Source organism: Lineus longissimus, chromosome 2, assembly GCF_910592395.1.
Source record: "Lineus longissimus chromosome 2, tnLinLong1.2, whole genome shotgun sequence".
Lineage (NCBI taxonomy): Eukaryota > Metazoa > Nemertea > Pilidiophora > Heteronemertea > Lineidae > Lineus > Lineus longissimus.
The window spans coordinates 6,232,235-6,252,795 of record NC_088309.1 but is presented as its reverse complement, the minus strand read 5'-3'; the positions used below and the strand labels follow the sequence as shown (position 1 = coordinate 6,252,795).

At 40.7% G+C, this 20,561-nt stretch overlaps 2 protein-coding genes across 5 annotated transcripts; one reads left to right on the top strand and one right to left on the bottom strand.

Moving 5' to 3' along the window:
• Positions 1-41: 41 nt before the first annotated feature.
• LOC135503611 (exonuclease V-like) lies at positions 42-1,907 on the top strand. The gene is made up of 3 exons (XM_064797242.1): positions 42-207; positions 579-866; positions 1,120-1,907. The coding sequence occupies exons 1-3, from the start codon at positions 129-131 to the stop codon at positions 1,863-1,865; spliced, it is 1,113 nt and encodes a 370-aa protein (XP_064653312.1). The 5' UTR covers positions 42-128; the 3' UTR covers positions 1,866-1,907.
• A 7,708-nt stretch (positions 1,908-9,615) lies between these two features.
• Positions 9,616-20,509, bottom strand: LOC135503601 (katanin p60 ATPase-containing subunit A-like 2). 4 transcript variants are annotated; one of them, XM_064797223.1, is made up of 16 exons: positions 20,375-20,509; positions 19,867-19,937; positions 19,180-19,346; positions 18,139-18,175; positions 17,237-17,384; positions 15,214-15,228; positions 14,324-14,467; positions 13,837-13,917; positions 13,573-13,650; positions 13,255-13,353; positions 12,909-13,091; positions 12,584-12,681; positions 12,304-12,411; positions 11,896-12,064; positions 11,515-11,617; positions 9,616-11,337 (listed from the first exon to the last, which is right to left on the bottom strand). In XM_064797223.1, exons 1-16 carry the CDS (start codon positions 20,432-20,434, stop codon positions 11,204-11,206), a joined length of 1,695 nt encoding a protein of 564 aa, XP_064653293.1. In that variant the 5' UTR covers positions 20,435-20,509; the 3' UTR covers positions 9,616-11,203. The 4 variants fall into 4 exon arrangements, with proteins under 4 accessions (XP_064653293.1, XP_064653294.1, XP_064653295.1 ...); XM_064797224.1 differs by lacking the exon at positions 15,214-15,228; XM_064797225.1 differs by lacking the exons at positions 15,214-15,228; positions 17,237-17,384 and adding an exon at positions 16,550-16,688.
• Positions 20,510-20,561: the final 52 nt, after the last annotated feature.

Below are 20,561 nucleotides of genomic sequence, written 5' to 3'. Positions count from 1 at the left end.
AAATAGGCTGCACATGCGCGGGAGATACAAACATGGCCGCGACCAGAAAGAGAGAGAAAAATGAAAAATGATGCTGAAAACACTTAATTCTTGTCAACTGGTAGCTCTTTCATCCACATCTAACCGACATGGCAGATTGTGGTGATATGTGGGACGATCTAGACGATGATCTACTCCTTGGTATTGATGCAGGTGGAAGTTCTACTGGTAAATATGCGAAAATTGTGGAAAACATGCAGTGGCGCTATCGGAAGGAATTCAATGGAACTAAAAAGATTTTAATCTTTTTAGTTCAAACACACACGGACGGTGTTCCAGCTGCACTGTTCATCTCCTGGGCCTGGCCTTGACCATGAAACAAACATGAGACAAACATGCAAAGCTTACTTTTTGCTTAAATGGTGTGATGGGCCTCCCTGAGTCTTACGAACACGAACAGTCCTGTATATTTTAGTGAAGGCATGCCTGCCTGTTCAATGCTGTGTATTTAAGGTTGAATTCATATCTTTATTTGAAGATGTCTTCACTCGCTCTGTAACCTAGAAGAAGTAGAACTAATTGATACCGATATGTTCCAGGTGAATTGTGTGAAAAAGAATTGAATGACGACACGCTCGGCGATGGCGATTCAAAGAAGAGAAAAACTGGTACCGAAGGATGTGAACTAACAGCAACCCAGTCGGAAAAGAAAAGGTCCGATCAGCGATCTCCACTGGAGCGCTATCGAGGAGGATATCTGTGGGTGACAGATCTTTGCAAGCAGATTTGGTGTGAACAGCAGATGTTTTATCATTTGACCATGCCTAGAGTCATTGTTGAAGAGTCCCCCATCGTTACAGTTGGTCAAAACCTCCACCTGGCAAGGGGTTAGTATTCGACATAATCATTTCCGTCCTGGCATCTGAAGGAGAATCGAGTTGAACTTTAGTGCAACTCCTCCATTAATGATGTCATTGGCGCCTGAAACTATTTCATTTGAGCTCGATTTGAAAAGCTAATTCAAAAGGCTATTATTTAAAATCAACTACAAACATTCTTTATTTAAACTTCGAATGGATAAAAGAGATCATTTAGTAACTTTCTTTACTAAATGTCTAAAGTCTGCATTAATCTTTTCAGAACTTGCAGTGCAAGATGTTGTGAAGATTGCTGTGAAAACAAGTGAGGACATCTTTGCAGTGAAAGTCCTCAATCTCCTTGGTGCTGTGAAAGGTTTCCTTAGTGGTGTTCCTGTCCGTCGGGAGATTCTGATATTTGGGTCACCATTTGGACAGGATATTTTCATTATGGGATTGATAGATGAAATACGCTGCGACCCAGAGACATTTGAGCTTGAAATCCTTGAGTTCAAGACTCGATCTACCAAGTCACTACCATCAAAGGCACAAAAGAATGCACATAATTTACAAGTGATGCTTTACAAGAGACTGTTTGATGACCTTGTGCAAGGGAAACTCACAAAGGAACTAATAGCTAAGAACATGAGATTAGATTTGTCAGTTAAGTTTTCAACTGACATTCAGAAAGAGGTAAATGGTGGGGGACTTGAGTGCAAAGACTTGGATGGGTTAATGCAAGCGCTGTTTGATACTATGCAGTGCATGACATGTATTGGCGGTATTCTTATAGAATATTGCTACCAAGGAGATCAGTCCACCATAGGGTTGGAACAAGTCGAGTATAGTGAGATATGGTTCAAGTCTATTTTTGATGATTTTTGCGATTATTGGAAAGGGAAGCGCGAAATTTGTGGGGTGGATATTGAGGACGCTTGGAAGTGTCAGCGATGTGCCTTTGCAGAGGTGTGTGACTGGAGAAAGAAAAGAGCCGAAGAGTGTGCCAGCAAAAATAAGAAAACTAAGTAAGCACTCACATGATGACTACAGCTTCAACTCTCGGGGGGGGGGGGGGGGGAGGGGGGAACTCCCTGAAGTGGTGACAACTCGCAGAACATGGATCCCTGCCCGACTGTCGACTGTTTTGTGCAAAAGACTGATGTATTATATCAAAATTAGAGTTGTAAAATGTGTAGGATATTATGGTTGTTTCTGGTGTCTTCTCTTATTGCATCGGGACCACATAAAAAAGAAAGTAGTAAAGGCCAGGAAAAAATATTATGCTAATGGATTTTATAATCATAATGGGTTTTTTACTGTTTCTTTCCGAATTGTGATGTTTTATACTGCCTTATTATATGTATTTCATATTAGTTTTATATTTCAATGCTAAAATATATGTGCATACAACCGAATTTTCAGTGTCTTTTGCTTCTGATTGTCTTGGTTGTGACCAGCTTGTCTCAGCTATGATTTTGTAATGGCACTGCCAAATGCCCATTGATCTGTCTGTCTTGAAGACACTAGCAACTACAGAACACTGCCAAACTGCCCGTTTTCCTGAAGACACTTTGACCATCAAGGAAAACAAATTTAATTTGTTTCCTTGAAGACACTAACAACAGGCAACACGGTTGTCAAACTGCCCATTGACCTGTCTATCTTGAGACACTGTAGCAACTAAACAACTCTGACAAACTGCCCATTTTCTTGAAGACACTCCTACCACCAGATAGCACTATCCATAGATCCACCTTCCTTGAAGACTCCTATCAACCAGACAACACTGTCAGTTGCGAACTGGTCCGTGTTTCCCAAAGAAGACATTGTGACAACCAGAAAGCTATGTCTGAAGAGCTTATTTCTACAAAACCACCAGATAGCACTCTCCATAGGTCCGTGTTTCCTGAAGACATTGTAACAACCAGACAGCACTGTCAAACTTCCCATTTTCCCTGAAGACACTTCGACCTCCAGATATCACTATCCATGGACCCACCTTCCTTGAAGACACTGTCACAACTAGACAACGTACACTGTCAAGTTTGCCACTGATCCGTATTTGTTAATGAAGACACTGTGATAACTAGAAAGTAAAATCTAAAAAGCGTCTTCCTTGAAGACCACCAGATAGCATTATCGATAGATCTGTCTTTCCTGAAGACACTATAAAAACCCGGCAGCCCCCTGCCAAACGGTCACTTTTCTTGAAGACACTTTTAACACCCGATATCACTATCCATAGATCCGTCTTCCTTGAAGACATTGTAACAATCAGAAAGCGCTGTCGGATCGCCGATTGATCTGACTTCTTGAAGTCTCTGCGAAAACCAAACTGCACTGTGAAGCTATTCGCCTGTCTGTTTTGAAGACACTGTAACAACCAGTTGTTTGACGAATCTATGAATATTGTCTTTAAGATATACGGATCAATGGTAAGTCTGGCAGCAGTCTGGCAGTCTGCCAGTCTGGCAGTCTGGCAGTGTTGTCTGGTTGTCACTGTGACTTCATATCCTTATGTTACGGTCGTCAAGGATAGTGCTCTCTGTAGGTCGAAGTGTCTTCAAGAAAATGGGAAGTTTGGCAGTGCTATCATTTGTTACCAAGTCTTCAAGACAGACTTATCAATGGGTAACTTGATAGTGCTGTCTGGTTGTTACAGCTTCTTCAAGACAGACGAATCATTTTCAAGTCGAAATGAACTGATCGGGTGTCACCACATTTAGGAAGGCTGGCTTGAAGTGATGAACATTCGTCTATTACGTCCAGTGGTGTACAATAAGTCTCCAATATTGTCGTCATATCGGGCCAACTGTCCTCTCTTCAAGGAATGTTAACATGAAGTGTATGCATATGTTCGCTTCTACATCTCATGGAAGGTTATGACAAAGTTGTGAACCGTCCTCCTGCCAGTAGGAATGTCGATACGAAGTGTGAGTGTCAAGTTCGTCTAGTTTTGCAGGGCTGTGACAATGTGGTCAGATGAATGATGAGATTGTTGACAACCGCATTGGTGTCCGTCTCGTTTAGGAATGTTGTGACAATGTGGTCTGTCCGCCTATGCATGAATGTTGACAACCTATGTTTGTATCTTCAAGGAATGTTGTGACAAGCGTTGTTATCGGTCCATCCGTCATGGAAACGTGGCACAAAGTGTGTGAATATTCTTCACATTTAGAATTTAAGGCTGCAGTGAGCATCGAGATGGTCAACTCGGTCTACTCATAACTAGGAATGTTGAACTCACAAATATAAAGAAGGTTGTTGTAAAGTGTTTAGTTAGATGACTAAAGAAAGCAACAACTGCATCTGGAACTGAGTGTTCAAAATTATTTTATTGACAGACAGCAATATAAGACTACATGTACCGGTACCATAAATCACTAACTTGACTTAGAGACCCGGAACGCATGCACACTGTAAAGCCGTGCAGTCACACCCTTGTAAAAGTTGAAAATGAAACGTGCGTTGCCTTAATTGATCTCATACTATCAAAACAAGTTTATGCGCTCACTTTATCACTCGATTATCAGACAACATAAACGGTTCGCCGGCTCAGTGTAGTCTTCACAGTAACATCATTACGTTTGGATTACTCGACGGTCCTTGACTTAGTTTTGACATCGAATTCAAAAGTTTGAATTCCATGTATCCCGGGAGATTTGGCAAGAATAAGACCTCAAGAGGTCATTGGAAAGTACTTTCAGCACTTGGCAACCACGTGGCGGACAATAAAAACACTTGACTAATGCTACTAGTGTGATGAGATGAATAGCAGGCCTATGCAATACTTGTATAGGCCCAGTTGCATTTTGTAGAAGTGTATGGATGGCCAGATGTTACGCGGCATTAAACGGGCGGCATATGAGACGGATGCAAAAAAAGTTAATTACAATACATGTATATGTATACATACTATGCATCATATGTGCATGAATGTCATAATAAGGCGTAGGTTTTCATGTACGGGCCTATGTCTGGGGGTCAATTTTTCCATTGATTTCCTCAACATAATGGGTGATATGAATAAAGACGAGCAAATGCTTTTATCATAATTTTGTACAGAGAGGCCAAGTGTATAAGCTTAACTGTACATGGAGTTTTAGATTTGCTAGTCTTTATTCATATGACCCAATGTCTTTAATATCAGTATAATGCTGCAAGGCGTGGGACAAAGTTGTTGCAATGACAAGGTAGCATCTTGACTCTCAGCCGCCAACCCGGACTCCGTATGAGGGGAGGTAACGGACCGATTAACTGCATGGTCGAGGCTGCGAGGTGTTCTCCGCTCTCTCGTGCGAGACGGGGTTCCGGATCACGGCAACGCCGTATTGGTGGATGTGACTAAAAGGAAGATTGTCGCCCTCAAGGCCTCTCTAAAACCTATATAGGCACAGCCAACCTTCTGGAATGCAGTGCCGGTTTTTTCCTGAACTACATACAGTATAGGCCTCGTGCTGTGACCAAGTAATTGTCTCAGGACACCACAATCAACCTACCCTAAACAATAGTTAATTCTGATCTCATTTTTAAGATGCCTTACATTCTTAGGCCTATACATTGTAGAGTAACATCGTCGAGGTATACACTGTATAAAATTTGATGGGGATAGCTTCTATTATTTAGATCATCATTAGAAACTTATGCCGAACACATGAGCTGTTCCGACGCATTGATAGAAAATCTTTAAATTTGGAGGTCTGCTAAAGACCTATTTGGGCATGACTTATCCGTGACCTAGATTATCCTGTTGACGCATATCCCGCGTTGGAGGAGGAATATTCCCAGGAGAAAATCACCTCCAAGTGCAGGAGTGAACGCTGAAGAAGAAGAAGACAAAATTGACGCATATACAGAATGAAACACTAAAAAATACGGAATGTCTCCATGGAAAAAGAGCCCAGCCCTATTAATTGTATTCTGACGGATTATTGCATATACATGTAGAGGCCATGACCATCAATAGCTCAAAGATTAAATCGCATGATCCCTTGTTTCCCGGACATTCTATCCAAAGACATTTCAAACTTCCACACCGTGTCTGATGATCCTATTAGCGCAATACCGGTTGCGACACACAAAATACCATTATTTATATTGTTATCTCCTATTATGTCCAATTAGAATTAGAAGAACATCCAACAAAACGAGAAAAATATATCCATGGCAAGTAAAGCTTTAAATACTGACTTTGTCCTCCTCCTCATCTTGATCAAAATATCCATACGGCCCACTGGTGGCATAATTCGACTGGTAAGGTGTCAGCCCGTTGTAACCGTTGACCAAAAGACAAGAACCGCTGTCCGTGTAATCTACGTCTCCGTTCAGAATATGTCCGTTACTAAAAGGTGTCCACTCACTTCTAAAGATTCGGCCGGTTTTCTCATCGATATCTAGATCTTGCCTGCCGGGGGTAAGCCGACAAGAAACCGTTGGTTCCATCTCCACCCCTGAGGTATACCACTTTCGCCGCCCCTCCACGTGATGCCGGACGACAGAAGTGTACGTACGTTCTGAACTTTTCGGGAAAACATACATGGTCTGGGCAAATTTTCTTGGCCGGAGTTTGGGCGTTAGGTCAAGGCGAGAAATGAACCTTTTGGATGTTGTGACTGGACGGTGGCATATTATGGTCTTGGCAAAATTGCAAGGAGTTTGAACCTGCAATAGACCAACTGCCGTCTTGTGCCTTTTGGCGCATTCGAAGACGAACTTGGATTCCACGGAAAACTGTTCAAATGCGGGAAGAGGTGCCACTGCGACCGACTCCGAGAACTGTATTGGTCGCATCTTGAGGCGGAATTAATAATTATGCAAAATGTGAGGCGGAATAGCACGGCTGAATTTAACACGAGTTCCTGGGTAGCCAAATACTGTAATCACTGTAATCCCCGAGACGAAGATTGAATATCATAAGATTTCAACCAAATCAATCCCCGAACGTCGAATCTCCGCGCACAACTCAGCTCAGTTCGTCACAGTCTCCTGATATTTAGTCCCTGCAACCAATCTCAAAGAGACAACCGATGATGAATGTCATCCAAGTAGCAACTAAATCAATACTGCATATAAGCACTAGTGAGTCACGTAACACACCAGATAACAAAATAGCTTCTATATAGCATCAACTGACAAGTACACCTTCAGTCATCGATAAATCCGCGGGACAACAAATTGACTCACGTTAGCTCGAAGGCCACATCTTCTGCTCAGCCGTTTTCCGTTACAACTCGTCAGATGAGATCTTCTGCAAGTCCTGCGGTCTGGTAACGCCTTCTTGGTCGTGGCAAGGTTCTGGAAGTCATCTGCTCATGAGGTGAGATCGTCGTCAGTTCAGATCGCCGTCTGATGCACGATATGTCGTCTGCTTGGATACCCTGTTCCTGCAGGTCGTCTGCTTAGAGTTCTTCTTACAATAGATGATAACCAGCTCTTGATGTTCGTATGCTGATGAGACCCGGGTGACGAGATCTTCTGCTCTCAGGCGGAATTGGCGGCATTGGCAAGATTGTCACCACGAGCGTAATCGTCTGCTCTAAACCGTTTGCTCCAGAACACTACATATATATGTCGGACCAGCAGACGACAGTCCAGCCTGCACCAGCTAATCTCCACGGTCACACTGCTGGGAATACAAGATAACACTCACCCACCGCCGGATCGATAAATACAACACTCTCAATTTATTGTAAATCATGAACATGACAAAGCTATCATAAACTCCCGATATGAAGTCACCACCCGGTCACCACCTGTCGCCTCCTCTGCTCCTGCTGAATACTGATCGTGGACAAGCCGACTGAGGACACCGCGTTCGACGCCAGGAGGACTGCGTTTCTTTCGTGACCTCAATTGAGGCATCCATCAGTTCATAGACTTCAAAATAAAGTGGGAGTTATTTATATGAATACTATAACACGGTTAAGATTCCAGTATAATAACATACAAATCAATATTTTGTCATTATGAATATACAATATGAATATACAATATAGTTTACATATCAATCCATTTGCTCTGGACGCCGATCGATTATAATAGGCCCTAAAAGGAATTCAACTTGCATGGTATCGCTTAAAATTGTTCTTGCCTGCAACTTAACTTTCAATGACATTGGTATTTCCGATGACGAAGCTCCCGGTTTAAAGTGATAGAGAGAAGCGAGTTTCTCCAGTGTGATAAAAAAATGCCCTTGGATTTAGAGTGTCCCAGGAACGGAGGATTCTCTCATGCCCTTTTAATTTGTTGAGGGTTATAGATATCTGTAGAACCGGGGGGGGGGGGGGGGGAGGGCATGTCAGTTTGTCACACCAGCCCTTAGTCTTCCTAGCCATGTGACCAGTAAGGCTAGGACTTACTCCTGCTTGGGGGGGGGGGGGGGGGGGCTTAAATGTCTTTCACACTGGCCACGTGCACAATCAAATTTCGTCAGGTCAGTTGTGGTCCTTCAGCCGTTCTGTAACCAAGGAGTTTGCAATTATCCGTGGCCGAGACTGTTTCAATGTGATATTATTGGCAATGCTGACTTTTAAAATTCTGCTTGCCGACACGGATTGCTAATTACCTCGTCTCAGGTGATAAAGAACAACAATCCCTCGCAATTAAATTGGTGTAGCTCATTGGCGTCACCTGAAAGACGAATTGCATTTCAGGTGAAAATCAATAAACTCTGCGTGGTCAGCGGTGATAAGCGCAAGCTGGTATGAGATTCAAGACCATAAGAAGTATCTCAAATTGACATGCACCTTGGGACTGTAGTACAGTTAGAACCTCTCTATTAGGGACACCCTCGGGACTGACAAGTGCTGTCCTTAACAGACATGTATCCTGATTAGGGAGGTCAAATTGAATGGAAACAAACAATTTGGGTCCAATACTTGTGTACCTCAGGGGGGCGTCTGCCGAGGGAGGTTCCACTATATCCTTTTTTGCTGCCAAAGCCTGGTGCAGCGTCAGGAGTTGATTTATAGCTTTCACACGTCCCACAATGGTCTTTTCGAGGACAAAGTCACAACCAAACTCCAGGGAGAAGTTCACTTTAAGGAAAGACAGTTTCACTTTAAAATATGTTTTATTATCAAAGATAATCAGCAGGTATCGACACATTTTTTAATTGATCATTGATTAGACCAGATATATTATATACCAGGCAATATTTCTGAGCACAGTGCATGCTGAAGTCTACACAATAGATTCTACAGGGTGCTTTATTCATCATTCTGCTCATGCTGACTAACTACTGCTGTGCTCTTCCCCCACTGTTATCATTCTGGTCACCATGGTAACATACATAATGGCACCACAGTATTAACACTTGTCTGAACATGAACTAAGAGTGATTGACCAATTAACCTCCCATTGTTAGGAGATGACACTGGCCAGATCACTGTTTGATATGCAGACTGATCCAACAACCTGAAGGGGGGACACCCAAATATTGAACTAGGGGGGATGTCCAGGTATTTTTGTGGTCAATTTCCCAAACGCTATCATCAAAGATTCAAAGGAGAGAGGGGGGAGGGCACTACCCCTTTGCCTCCACTGCCTGGATATTAACCCTCCCAGAGCTTGGGACATTTTAATATTTCAAGTTAATTGTTTTACTCTTTTACTCAGAAACTATCCACTTAACTTTGCCACCTTACAGAAAAAGAAAGAAAGAGTCAATCTAAACTGAAAAGCTAAGATTTTTTGATGTGCACCTCATAGGATCTATTATGCAGACTATAATTTTCTGATCAAGAGGACAGTAAAAAAAATGATGGCGTACAAAAAAAGAAACGATTAACGGAAGTCACACATTATTGCAAAAACGCTGAAATAAATTAGTGTACACTTGACATTCATACTATACAAAAAATATCACCCAAGTGACTCAATAAATAATATCTATCAAAGCACAGCACACATGGTTTGGACAACGACAATATATTGGACGGATTGAGTTACAATGTACCAAAGCCATAGTTTAAAAGGTCACTAGCATTTGTAATCAATGACAATTCCTAAAACAAGAAACTGTAAGTACATTTGCTAGGCATACATGTAGTTAACAATGCTACCCCCTACCCCCACCCAACCCCCTAAAGCAGGTAAGAGCTGTTTAATCTGTTTAGATTGAAGTAACAGAAAATGGGTTTACAGGACCTGACAATTTATTTTTATTTTTACGTACCAAGTATCTTGTAAGTGTCCGCTAAGGGAGGTTCCACTGTGTACATAAAGAGTTTTTCAGTTGGTTTTAAAGTAAATATCTTCCCTGGTAAATAAACTCTTGACGCAATAACAATAAGTCAAGCATGCTGTGCAAAATACTTGACCTTATTTCAACCAAGGAAGAGCTCAAGTCAACAAGTATGTCCCCTTCAGACAAGAATAATTGTTTGTATCAACTAAATTCTGAAGTAATTGCACAGACAATCATTGGCAATTACCCTCTGACATCGCAATCTACAAAGTTATTTTTAGTATACTTTCATCATAAATCAAAATCAGAAGGCACAGTATGATTGCCATTTATCAAGGAACTGTAACATATATACGAGAATGAAAATGTGCTTTGTGTTTGCAAAAAAAGTCATTTATTGCCTCACCTCTTTTTTGGGCAACTTGGTCAAAATAATGCAATATTTTTTGTCAATGACAGTGACAGTCCCTTGTGAAATATGGCAATATATTGATAAATGGATATCAGAATTTACAATGAAGTTTAAAAATCAGCCTAATAAAGCAAAATCAGGCATGGTGTAACACTATCACAGTAACTTTACTTACACAAGGGCAAATCTACCCATTGGACGGAATTACGTTACATACTGAGTTGGGACGACCTAAACTTGTTTAAAAGTGTTTCTGGAATATTGACACAAGTAGATTGATACTGAATATATTGGACAAATGTTTGAAATGGATGAGAATTATTCTCTGCTGCGAGTCACTGAAAGCTTAATTTTGAAATTCACTTTATCATACAATGTACCCTGTAAATTTAACAGAGCCTTGACAATTGTAATCCAATTATACCTTGTCAACAAACACAGCCTTGTCAATTACAATATCTTGTCAAGTTGACATCCCAGTCCCTACATATAGTATTACATCAATGTCCTAGTACAGCAGCGGTTCTGTCAACCTCGTCCCTTTCATCCCACATCAGCACACATGTAGGTACATGAACAAAACCCTTAAATCTTCAGCATTTGGGCGAGAAGTACCGTTTTCTCCAGTTTGTCTACTGTTACGGACCACCCAAAGACAATAAGCCTTACTTGTCCCTCCACCACAGGTAAAAACAGTACTCCATTTTCACAGACACTGCGAGTGTGAGCATGATCCAAGGATTCCAGAATAGTCCTTTGGAAACTTCTTCATACAGATTCAAACTCCTTCTGCCATGCTGTGTACTTGGCACTTAACCTCTGCGCGGACGGCTTTGTGTGTTGCAAGGCTAGTTCTATATCTATGGTTTTGATTGGACTAAGTTCTACGCAGATTTCTTCATCTGAAACAGAGAAGATAAAGTTGGGGTTGTAGTCCGGTATCAACTATGGCAATGGTGAGTGGCTTACTTTAATGAAGCCTGGACCTCTGAGTATTGAGGCATCCAGTTAACTAATCCTATGAGGCCTAATCCTTCTTAACTCTACCCAATATTGCACATGGTATCATCTGAACTTACTTGTGTGATGGTTTTCTAATGCATCGAATATTTTTCTCACAGGTCTCATGGCAGCTTCTTTACAAACTAGTTTGATATCAGATCCAGTGTAACCCTCCGTGGCCTGCAAGAAAAAAAGAATATTATGATGACACAAATCTAAGCAAAGAAGCTGACCAAGAAGAACTTGACAGAGTGGGGCCGTCATGGGCCATCCACATGTATTTTCTAATCAATCTCCCGCCTACTATTACACCAAAGCAGACTGAAATTCATCCTGCCCATATTCAGGAGGGTATCCTACAGTAAGGTTTCAAATGCATCTACAGCACAGCCAATTTTTAGCACTGGCCGTCTTTTAGGAAGCCTTTAACATTAGACACAAATTCTAATTCCCCTTACATCGGCAACATGGTCATAGTCTATCTCAGCTTTCAAACTCAGGCCTCCGTCCTTTGGAACAACTACTGGTGGCAGATAAAACTTGAACATGCTCTTCCTAGCTTCTGGCGTCGGCAAATCCACAATGATTCGTTTCTCCAGTCGTCTGAGCATTGCATGGTCTAATTCCCTGAGATAAGAATGTGCAATATTACAATATACATCGACAAACTAGGAATAAAACCCTAAACTAAAGACATTCACAATGAAAAACTAACAGCTTTTTGGTAATACCAAATTGTGGAACCCCTTTTCGGTGACATTAGACAGTTTTGATAATCATACTTCTCAAATACTGATACAACACAATTGCCAATACTACCAACTAAATCATCACCTATTGTCCATGAAAGCTTAAGATATGCTTACCATGGTAAATTTGAGGCAGCTAACAAAAAGACCAGATCGTCTGTTTTTGAGAGGCCATCCATCTGCACCAGTAACTCTGTCTTCATCCGTCTGCTCCCCTCGTGTTCCCTAGAACAGCAAAACAAGGTATCAATTCAATACACAGATCAGTAACAAAGACCTGCTACAACGTGCACATTAGTTGCCAAAATGGTTCAAAAAACGACGCTGGATTTGGCTGGAACACATGTGCTGACTGACACCGGGAACTCCAAGTCGACCATTAAAACAAGTAACTTACCCTCCTGCACCTGCCGATCCTCTCTGACTCATGATTGACTCCAGTTCATCAATGAATATAGTGGACGGTGCATGGAATCTGGCAAGCTCAAATAAAACCTGCAATTGACGAAGAAGATTACATTGGAATGATGTGTTACATCAAAAACCTATGAACAACTTGTGCATGAGTGCTGTCTGTTTAACCATGCCAATCAACAATATCAAATAAGTAGGACAGCCAATCTCTGAAATAAGTCCAGCTCAATTGTGTAAACTGATATCGATAAACTCACTAGACCAAGTGCAGCTCTGGAAATGCTTTGAATTTTTTTCATAAATCTTACCCTAACTAATTTCTCTGAATCTCCTCTCCACTTGCTAACTATACTAGATGCTGATATGTTGAAGAACGTCGTATTACATTCTGTGGCCACAGCTTTGGCTAGTAATGTTTTCCCAGTACCAGGAGGTCCGTACAGCAGCAAACCCTTCCACGGTGATAAAATGCCTTTAAAGAGTTGTGGGTACTGAAAGACAACAATACATTATGTATGGTAGTATGGCCTGGACAAGCTTTTGAGTTGGCTAATGTTAGCAGGAACCACTGTTACTCAGACTAAATAATGCAATATCAGCAACACAGAGATTTGTGGAAGAAACTCGATGTATCTTTGCAAGCTGCACTCTTACCTTAATTGGATAAACTACAGCTTCTTTAACTAATCTTTTAGCGTTATCTAATCCTATTATGTCTTCCCACCGCACGTTTGGATCTTCTGAATAAATATCCTGAAAGAAGAGGAGTCAAGGTCAAGACTTATTGCTCCTTTTATTTCCAAATGATATATGATTTTGTTTTGCTTGGCATCATCATCAGAAGAGCAGCGGTACTGAATGAAACACAACTCGTCTTCCTGCCAACCTATCCAACGGAAGCCACAGTCCTCAGCTTGCGATAGTGCCAGTTTTCAGCTTAGTGGTAACATGTTGTCAATCACCTGAACTTACCCTACTAATAACTTGAGCTAATTCCCGCCATTCGTTGTTGTAGCCCATATATCCACCCAATGGTTTCAGCAGTCGATCCTGGAAAAATATAATAGAAAAAAGTTTCATGAAAGGTTCAATGAATAAAAACGAAGCCAGGTGTACATTGCATGCAACACAGCAATGGAAGTGTGTTAGAATGTCAGTCAGTTTTTCATTCACTGTCATTTCATAGAACAGTCAAGGTCATAATTCAATTAACTAGAGAAGAACACAGATACTCACCCCTAAATCTGAAGCCCCCTCCTCAGCATTCATTCTTGTGGCGTCATTGATCATCGACCGAATGTCGATTATTTGACCGAACTGAAACACAAGTACAATGTAATGAACTGAGAGTGAGAGATAAGAATTTAAAACAAAAACAAGTCTAACCTTATGCGCTTTACATACCATTTATCATTTATGAACCAAAGTGTCTAGAAAATACTGGTTCCGCAATTTTTTATTTGCAAGGGACTGACAGCTTTGGTCACTGACTGGGGCAACTGGCCGTGTCACTCAGTCGCTGGCAAAATGAGGCCATCAAAAGCTTATTTCACCAACACAGCCTTTTTTTTGTTTGCCCTCACCTTAACGTCTTTTAGAATGACGTGGCAATGTGTCCATGTCGGGATAGAGCATACGGTATTTGAATCATGAGACATGAGACTGGTACCTTGAAACCATTAGACCAGGACACCCCATCACCATTACCAAATTGAAAGCATACCTTTTGTTTTTGTTTTGGTTGATCGTGGCCATTTGCTTGGGCATGCGACTGGTCTGTGGCACTGGAGCTTCCGGCAATGGCCAAGCCTTGGAGGCCATCACCATTCAACATGTGGTTCGAAGTCGGTGGCTTTGCACTTCCATTCTGTAAATGAGAAAGGTACATTACACTCAAATTACCGACTGATTAGATAATTTGAGAATTTATCCATTTGACATTTTATGTTGTTATCCATACAGCTCTTCAAAACGAAAAAAATGGAGACAAATGCTAAAGGCTTTTAGGCCAAGCAACTTCTATTACACTGTATTTGATCAAAACTAAAAGGGATTCAGGGACTACACCAGTATTTTCATACTGGTTGAGAAAGGAAAGCTAACTGACAAGGACCACTCACACAAATGTTTCTAGTAGGCAAGGAAGGATTTCGATCAGGTAGACCACTCAGAGGTAATAAGTAATGACAATTTTGAAAATATGCATGTAGAACATAAGCTTTTTGGAGCAGCAAGCAAAGGGGAGCCTGGAAGTCTTCAACTGAAGCAACAGCCCTCAAAAGGCAACACGCTCAAAACTTAAAGCTGCATGAAAAGCTTGAACCATTAGCCACACTGGTAACTGAGGGAGGGGTAGAGAGAACACAAGGCACTTGTATGTTTTAAAGAAGAACTAGGGTACAGCCAATGAAGGTAGGCTATTGGCCTGGAATAACTATGAGCAAAAGCTACTGGGAGTTACTAGATTCCAACACTCTGGGGAGCAAAGGGCTGTAGAAATCATGGAGGGAAGCAAAAAAATAACGTAAAAGCTACAACTATGAAATGAACAACTAAAGCAGCAACCTAAAATGGTGAAGGCTATTATTTTCCAAAGTACTGAGGATTACTCACTGATGGCAGAATGAACTAAAATTAAGAAGACCTTTGTGTGAAAAGAAGCCACATCGAACCTGTACATGCATTTACCAAAAATACTGGGTTTTACAAAAAAAATTCCGGTGTCATTTTGCATTTGCATAAGTTTTATATCCAAATGTTCATCTTCTCAATAATGCCTTGTTGAGATGACACATTCTCCTGAGAATTTTGCAAATAATTCTCTCCTAAGTAGTGTATTGGATTCCTATACTTCTATGACAAACTGTTGCTTCTGAAAGGTGCTGCACATTCTCAGAGTCTGAAGGTTTGCAGCATGTTCCAGAAGCAAGTTTTTGCCTCAATTCCAAATGAGCGAAAGTTATGAGGAAACAATCTCGAGATACAAGCAGGAAACAAATGCAAAATGATGAGCTATATGTTCAAAACATCTACCGTAACCAAAGCCAAAAATAAAAACAATAACAGTCAGCTACGCAATCGACAAAACATACTGGATGTTGATTGACACAGTAGGATGGGTCATTCACCACTGGTAATTTAAGCTTAGCTGACTGAAACGAAGAACATCTCTGTGACACCATGTATCGGAATGAACAAATAATACTATCAGTTCAGGATCAACTCATAAATGGTCCATAAATCTTTGCTCACCACAAAAATTGGTTTGCAAAATTGATGCCCACATTTATACACATATCAATGTGATTGTGAGACAAATATTATCTCAATCTGGATAAGTTTCATCTTTGGCACTACATGCATTTTGAGGAATATCATTCAAAATAGGTTACAGGGATATTATTTTGGCTTTCTGGTAGCGACTTTGGTCCCATGAGATGGTTAAATTCAGGAAACTCATAATGTGAATGATTTGTTTGGTGTTTCAATCACAACATGCGCTATGTTGGACACACCTTGGCCTATTATCGAAGGAACAAGAAGTATTGAGTATCATTTTCACAGCCCATATTCATATGTGGAGGTGGGCCCCCAGGTCCTGTTTGGTTATTGTTTCCAAGATCACAGATTCAGTCTGTGTTGAGTTGGACTGCGCCCCCTCCCCCCTTCACAAAAGTTTTGGATCCGGCACTTATGATTCATATTTTTGTCAAAAAACCCTTTGAGCATAGCAAGCATAGTTTGTTGCAATTGCAGTTGGCAGCAAAATTAATGTATTTTATGATAGCTGACAAAATGTATATGCTTTGCTATTTTTCTTGTTGGAGGATGCGATAGAACACTGATTAGAAACAAGTATGGTAAGGAACTCATGGTGCTAGGTTAGAAGACAAGAGCTGGTCAGGTGGATTAAAGGTACAACCATGCCCCATAGCAAACCACCGCTTACTTTCTTCGACCCGTTAACCATATAGGATTTTTCTCGCTTTAAAGCCGAGTTTGGCCGCGGGGGCAAACTTGCTTCATTGTGCAATCTCCGCGTACTCGAATGGCTGGATATCTTGGGTAATTGTGGTGTACTGGAACTTCTGTCAAAACAACAAGGATGCATGGAGATGACTACGAGTTACGCTACATAATGAATGATACATTGGGTAAGATACATGTATGGGCCATCATTCATCACACACATTCATCTCAAATTCGAAATACATTCTCCAAAAAAGTTCGGCAATATCAAATCTATTTCCAGAACCAATCTATGCCAGGCATTTGATCAGACCACTCTGAAGATCCCCATAGGCACAAGTCCTTTTTGTTTTCAACTCAACTGCTGTTTAAAACAGCATCTGCCATAAGGTTTTTTGTAGTAAAGTATTGGTCTTTACTGAGCAGTCTGTAGTGTGATGAACAATGAACCGTCAAACTGCAAGGATGGGACTTGACGTGGCTAAGGATGTTGCGACATGGAAAAGCTACTGCATACATTGCAGTGATTAGGAACAGATTTTTGCTTTGTTTTTTTAAGTATACGGGTATATCACCTTGTCACAACAGGCCTATAAACCATGCGGTCCCATCCTCACAATACCTCTACCCAAAGACAGCAGGGAGATAAGTCAACAAGGTAGCAAACCTGGGGAGAAGGTCTCTCTTTACTCGACACAGCAGTCCTTTTCTGTGCTGATCGACCCTGAAATCCAGATTTAGGACGAACATTGTTGGTGGGTGAGGCCGGTCGATTTGGAATCCTCGGCAAAGATGGAGTACTGCTACTTCTGGTACTGAAATTTAGCATTAAGTTTAGAGAATGATGATCTTATATTATTTCTTATCTGACAGTACCTCGAACTTAATCACATCAAGAATAAATTTGCCGCTGAATCAAACACAACCTACATGTCTAACTGTGCATGGACTCATCATCCAAAGACTACCAATATGGCCCCCTCGCTCCTGCCTATAGTCCCCCTTTAAAGCTTCTTATACATGTACTTGTTGTAACAGAAGTCACTGATTAAAAGGTGGACCTCTTCATATAAAACGAATAACAAAGAAACTGGAAGAAACTTTGTAATGGTCAACAATACCAAACTCTGGCAACAAGAACATTTCTTACTGATTTTTATCAGTTCTTTCTTCAACAGCTTTAACCAAGCTCTTTGGTAAAATTGGAGGTAGTGGCTTCCTAAAGGCAATTTGATTGGTTTTTAATTGAACGATCAAAAGTCATAAACTTCGAAGAGATACAAAAAGAATATAACATTTCACAGCATTCGACTATTAGAGCAAACTTCCTTTATCGAAGTGGTCAATTTCTGATTGGCTGTATTACAAACCAGGTCTCTATCTCTAACATGGCAGTCATCTCTTGTAATGCCTTCATTTACACACCTTTGCTTCCATCTATTAGGGTACATGCTCATGGAATTTTGGGGCAAATTCATGGCCTTTTGGGGCAAATAGCTCTGTTTCTCAGAATGGACTATTCTGGAGCACCTTGACAACATAATGCCACAGTTTTGAGCCCAAACTTACTTTTTCATCTTCCCAATCCGTGTCGTCTTCTCATCTCCTGAAAAATGAGTGTGACTTGTGATAAATGTTTTAAAAATGCAATCAGTTTTTTGGAAGAAAATAACATTATTGGACACCTCCCTATAAAGGACTGCATTTGTCATTCCCAAGGGTGTGCTTTAAAATAGAGAGGTTCTACTGCAGCTAAAGCTTCTCCAAGGTTATCTAAACAAACAAAGCTATGATTCAAGTGACTCAGTCATTCATGTACTCAAAATAAAACTGATTGACACAAAAATAAATCTAAGGTTACAATACATTATCCCACTGTAAGCTGTGCCACATAACCTTAGATTTTGTGTGCAAATCCTTTTATAAACAGCACTACAAAGGCCTTGTATTAGTTGTAAATCCATTCATATAATGTAGGCCGAAATGAGCCATGATATCAAAACAGATTCACTTGTGGGCCAATTCATTTTTCTATCCGATAGCTACTGAATGGAACCTGAGGCCAAATACATATTGCCATTTGTTCATGAATACGATTTTCAATAATGCCAGGCTTGCACCAGGCTAGACATAAGATTACAATGAATAAGGGAGACTCAATATTATATCAAGGTTCGATTACTGCCAGGCAACTTGACCTACATGAAAAGCTATTGACCATTGTTTATGTTGTCCTAAAGAAAAATTCTAAAACGGAAAACAGAAAATGCAAAGTTCGACATCTGTTTGAGACATACATGTCATTAATTGTGACATATATTGTCAGAAACAAAAATTCCTTCAAAATTATAATGCAATAAAAACTTGAGGTTAATGCTTTATGCTTCAGCAATAGCCTTTAGGTTATTGACTAAACTGACTAATTTTATAACCATACACAATGTTTAAAACTGCCTCATTCACACCACTTGTCATTGCGATAATACAACAGTCCCCTGAATGAAATGAGGTGCGATATTTGACAATCGTATTTTCTTCCATGAGAAAAGCTTTTCAATCATGGACGAGTGCACAGGGTGGCCTGGTGTCCTTCATTCATTCAATACTCACCATTTTGTGAGGTCTTCTTGACAATTTTCGGGTACTTAGAAAACTTGACAAAATAGTAACTTTCGTATTCCATGAGAATGGTTTCGAGATCAATGTTATCACATACTTCATACTTCCCCACGTCTATGCTGGTCTCCTTGGAAAGTGAGTTAGCAGATTCAATGTAGCTGAAATAGAGAAAGGAAATAAGCTTAGCCAAAAATACATTGACAGCCTTCCCATCACTAAAATTAGTAGGCCTATGTTCTTTCAGGTACACGTATGTATGGTTTCATGTCCAACATGTGGAAATTGTTTACAGTGGAACCTCCCTTAGCAGACACCTATCTAATAATAAGGACAACCTCTCCATTAAGGATACTAGTTTTGGTCCCAATTTGGTTGTTTCCATTCAATTTGTTCTCTCTATCAGGATACCTCTCTATTAAGGACAGCACTTGTCAGTCCTGAGGAGTCCTTGATAGAGAGGTCCTACTATACTGTCTTTAGTACAGGCCATTCCATTCCAATACTACTTGTAAATACATCTACTTCACAAATCTATCTTTCTGTTAATTTGGTCACCAGCCAAACCTAGGCCCAATATTCCAACAATGACAAATCATCGCCTATGACGTAGTGTCAACAATTACGTCAACAGAAAATATGAACTGGAATTGAAAATGACAGCATCACAGTAATACCCACCCTTCCTCACTGAGATAATTCAACATCAGAATCAAAAGGTTCTTCTTTCGTTGATCTGTCTTTATTTCATCCTGAAAAAATAGAAACCACATGTATTCCAGGTAATGGTGAACAATCTGCCTGGCTGCAAGGACCAAAAGGGGGTGCAGGCGCAGTGGTGCCCCCCCCCCGAATTATTTATTATTACATCTGCTTTTACTTACTACCACTTATACCAGAAAAAGTACTAATCGAAACAAATGCTTCAAAGTCAAGCGAGGTATTTGTAAGGGCTAGCTAACCTTCACATGTATGCTGTAGGGTAGGGGTTAGGGCCGGGGGTTACACACAATACCGGCAACAAACTATGACTGACAGTCACAGTGTACTGTTACTGTATTGTATGCAAGCCTACACTACTCTACTGACTACACTCTGCAGACAGTCACAGTGCAGTGAATAGTGATGTAGAAAATGACACCTTTTTCAGGAGTAGTTTTTACCATAACTAAAGAGAATAAGAACTCACAGCTTCTCTGGCCTGGTTAGCAGACCGTATCATCTGATAACTTAGTTGTGACTCCGCCATCTCACATGCTGAAATGCATCAAAATGAATGTTGTTGATGGTTGTGAAGCAAAATACATTGACATTTTTCCGACGATTTTCCTGCCACCTGTGAACCGGCCTTGAACTAAACGAAATCGCCTGCAGTC

Bases quoted from the DNA above. Each gene is read 5' to 3' on its own strand.
- LOC135503611 (XM_064797242.1), top strand. From the start codon at position 129: ATGGCAGATTGTGGTGATATGTGGGACGATCTAGACGATGATCTACTC. The intron at 208-578 runs GTAAATATGCGA...GATATGTTCCAG, and splicing joins TGCAGGTGGAAGTTCTACTG to GTGAATTGTGTGAAAAAGAA. The intron at 867-1,119 runs GTTAGTATTCGA...TAATCTTTTCAG, and splicing joins AAACCTCCACCTGGCAAGGG to AACTTGCAGTGCAAGATGTT.
- LOC135503601 (XM_064797223.1), bottom strand. From the start codon at position 20,434: ATGGCGGAGTCACAACTAAGTTATCAGATGATACGGTCTGCTAACCAG. The intron at 18,176-19,179 runs GTGAGTATTGAA...CTCATTTTTCAG, and splicing joins CAAGAAGACCTCACAAAATG to GAGATGAGAAGACGACACGG. The intron at 11,618-11,895 runs GTAAGGGGAATT...TTTTTCTTGCAG, and splicing joins ACTATGACCATGTTGCCGAT to GCCACGGAGGGTTACACTGG.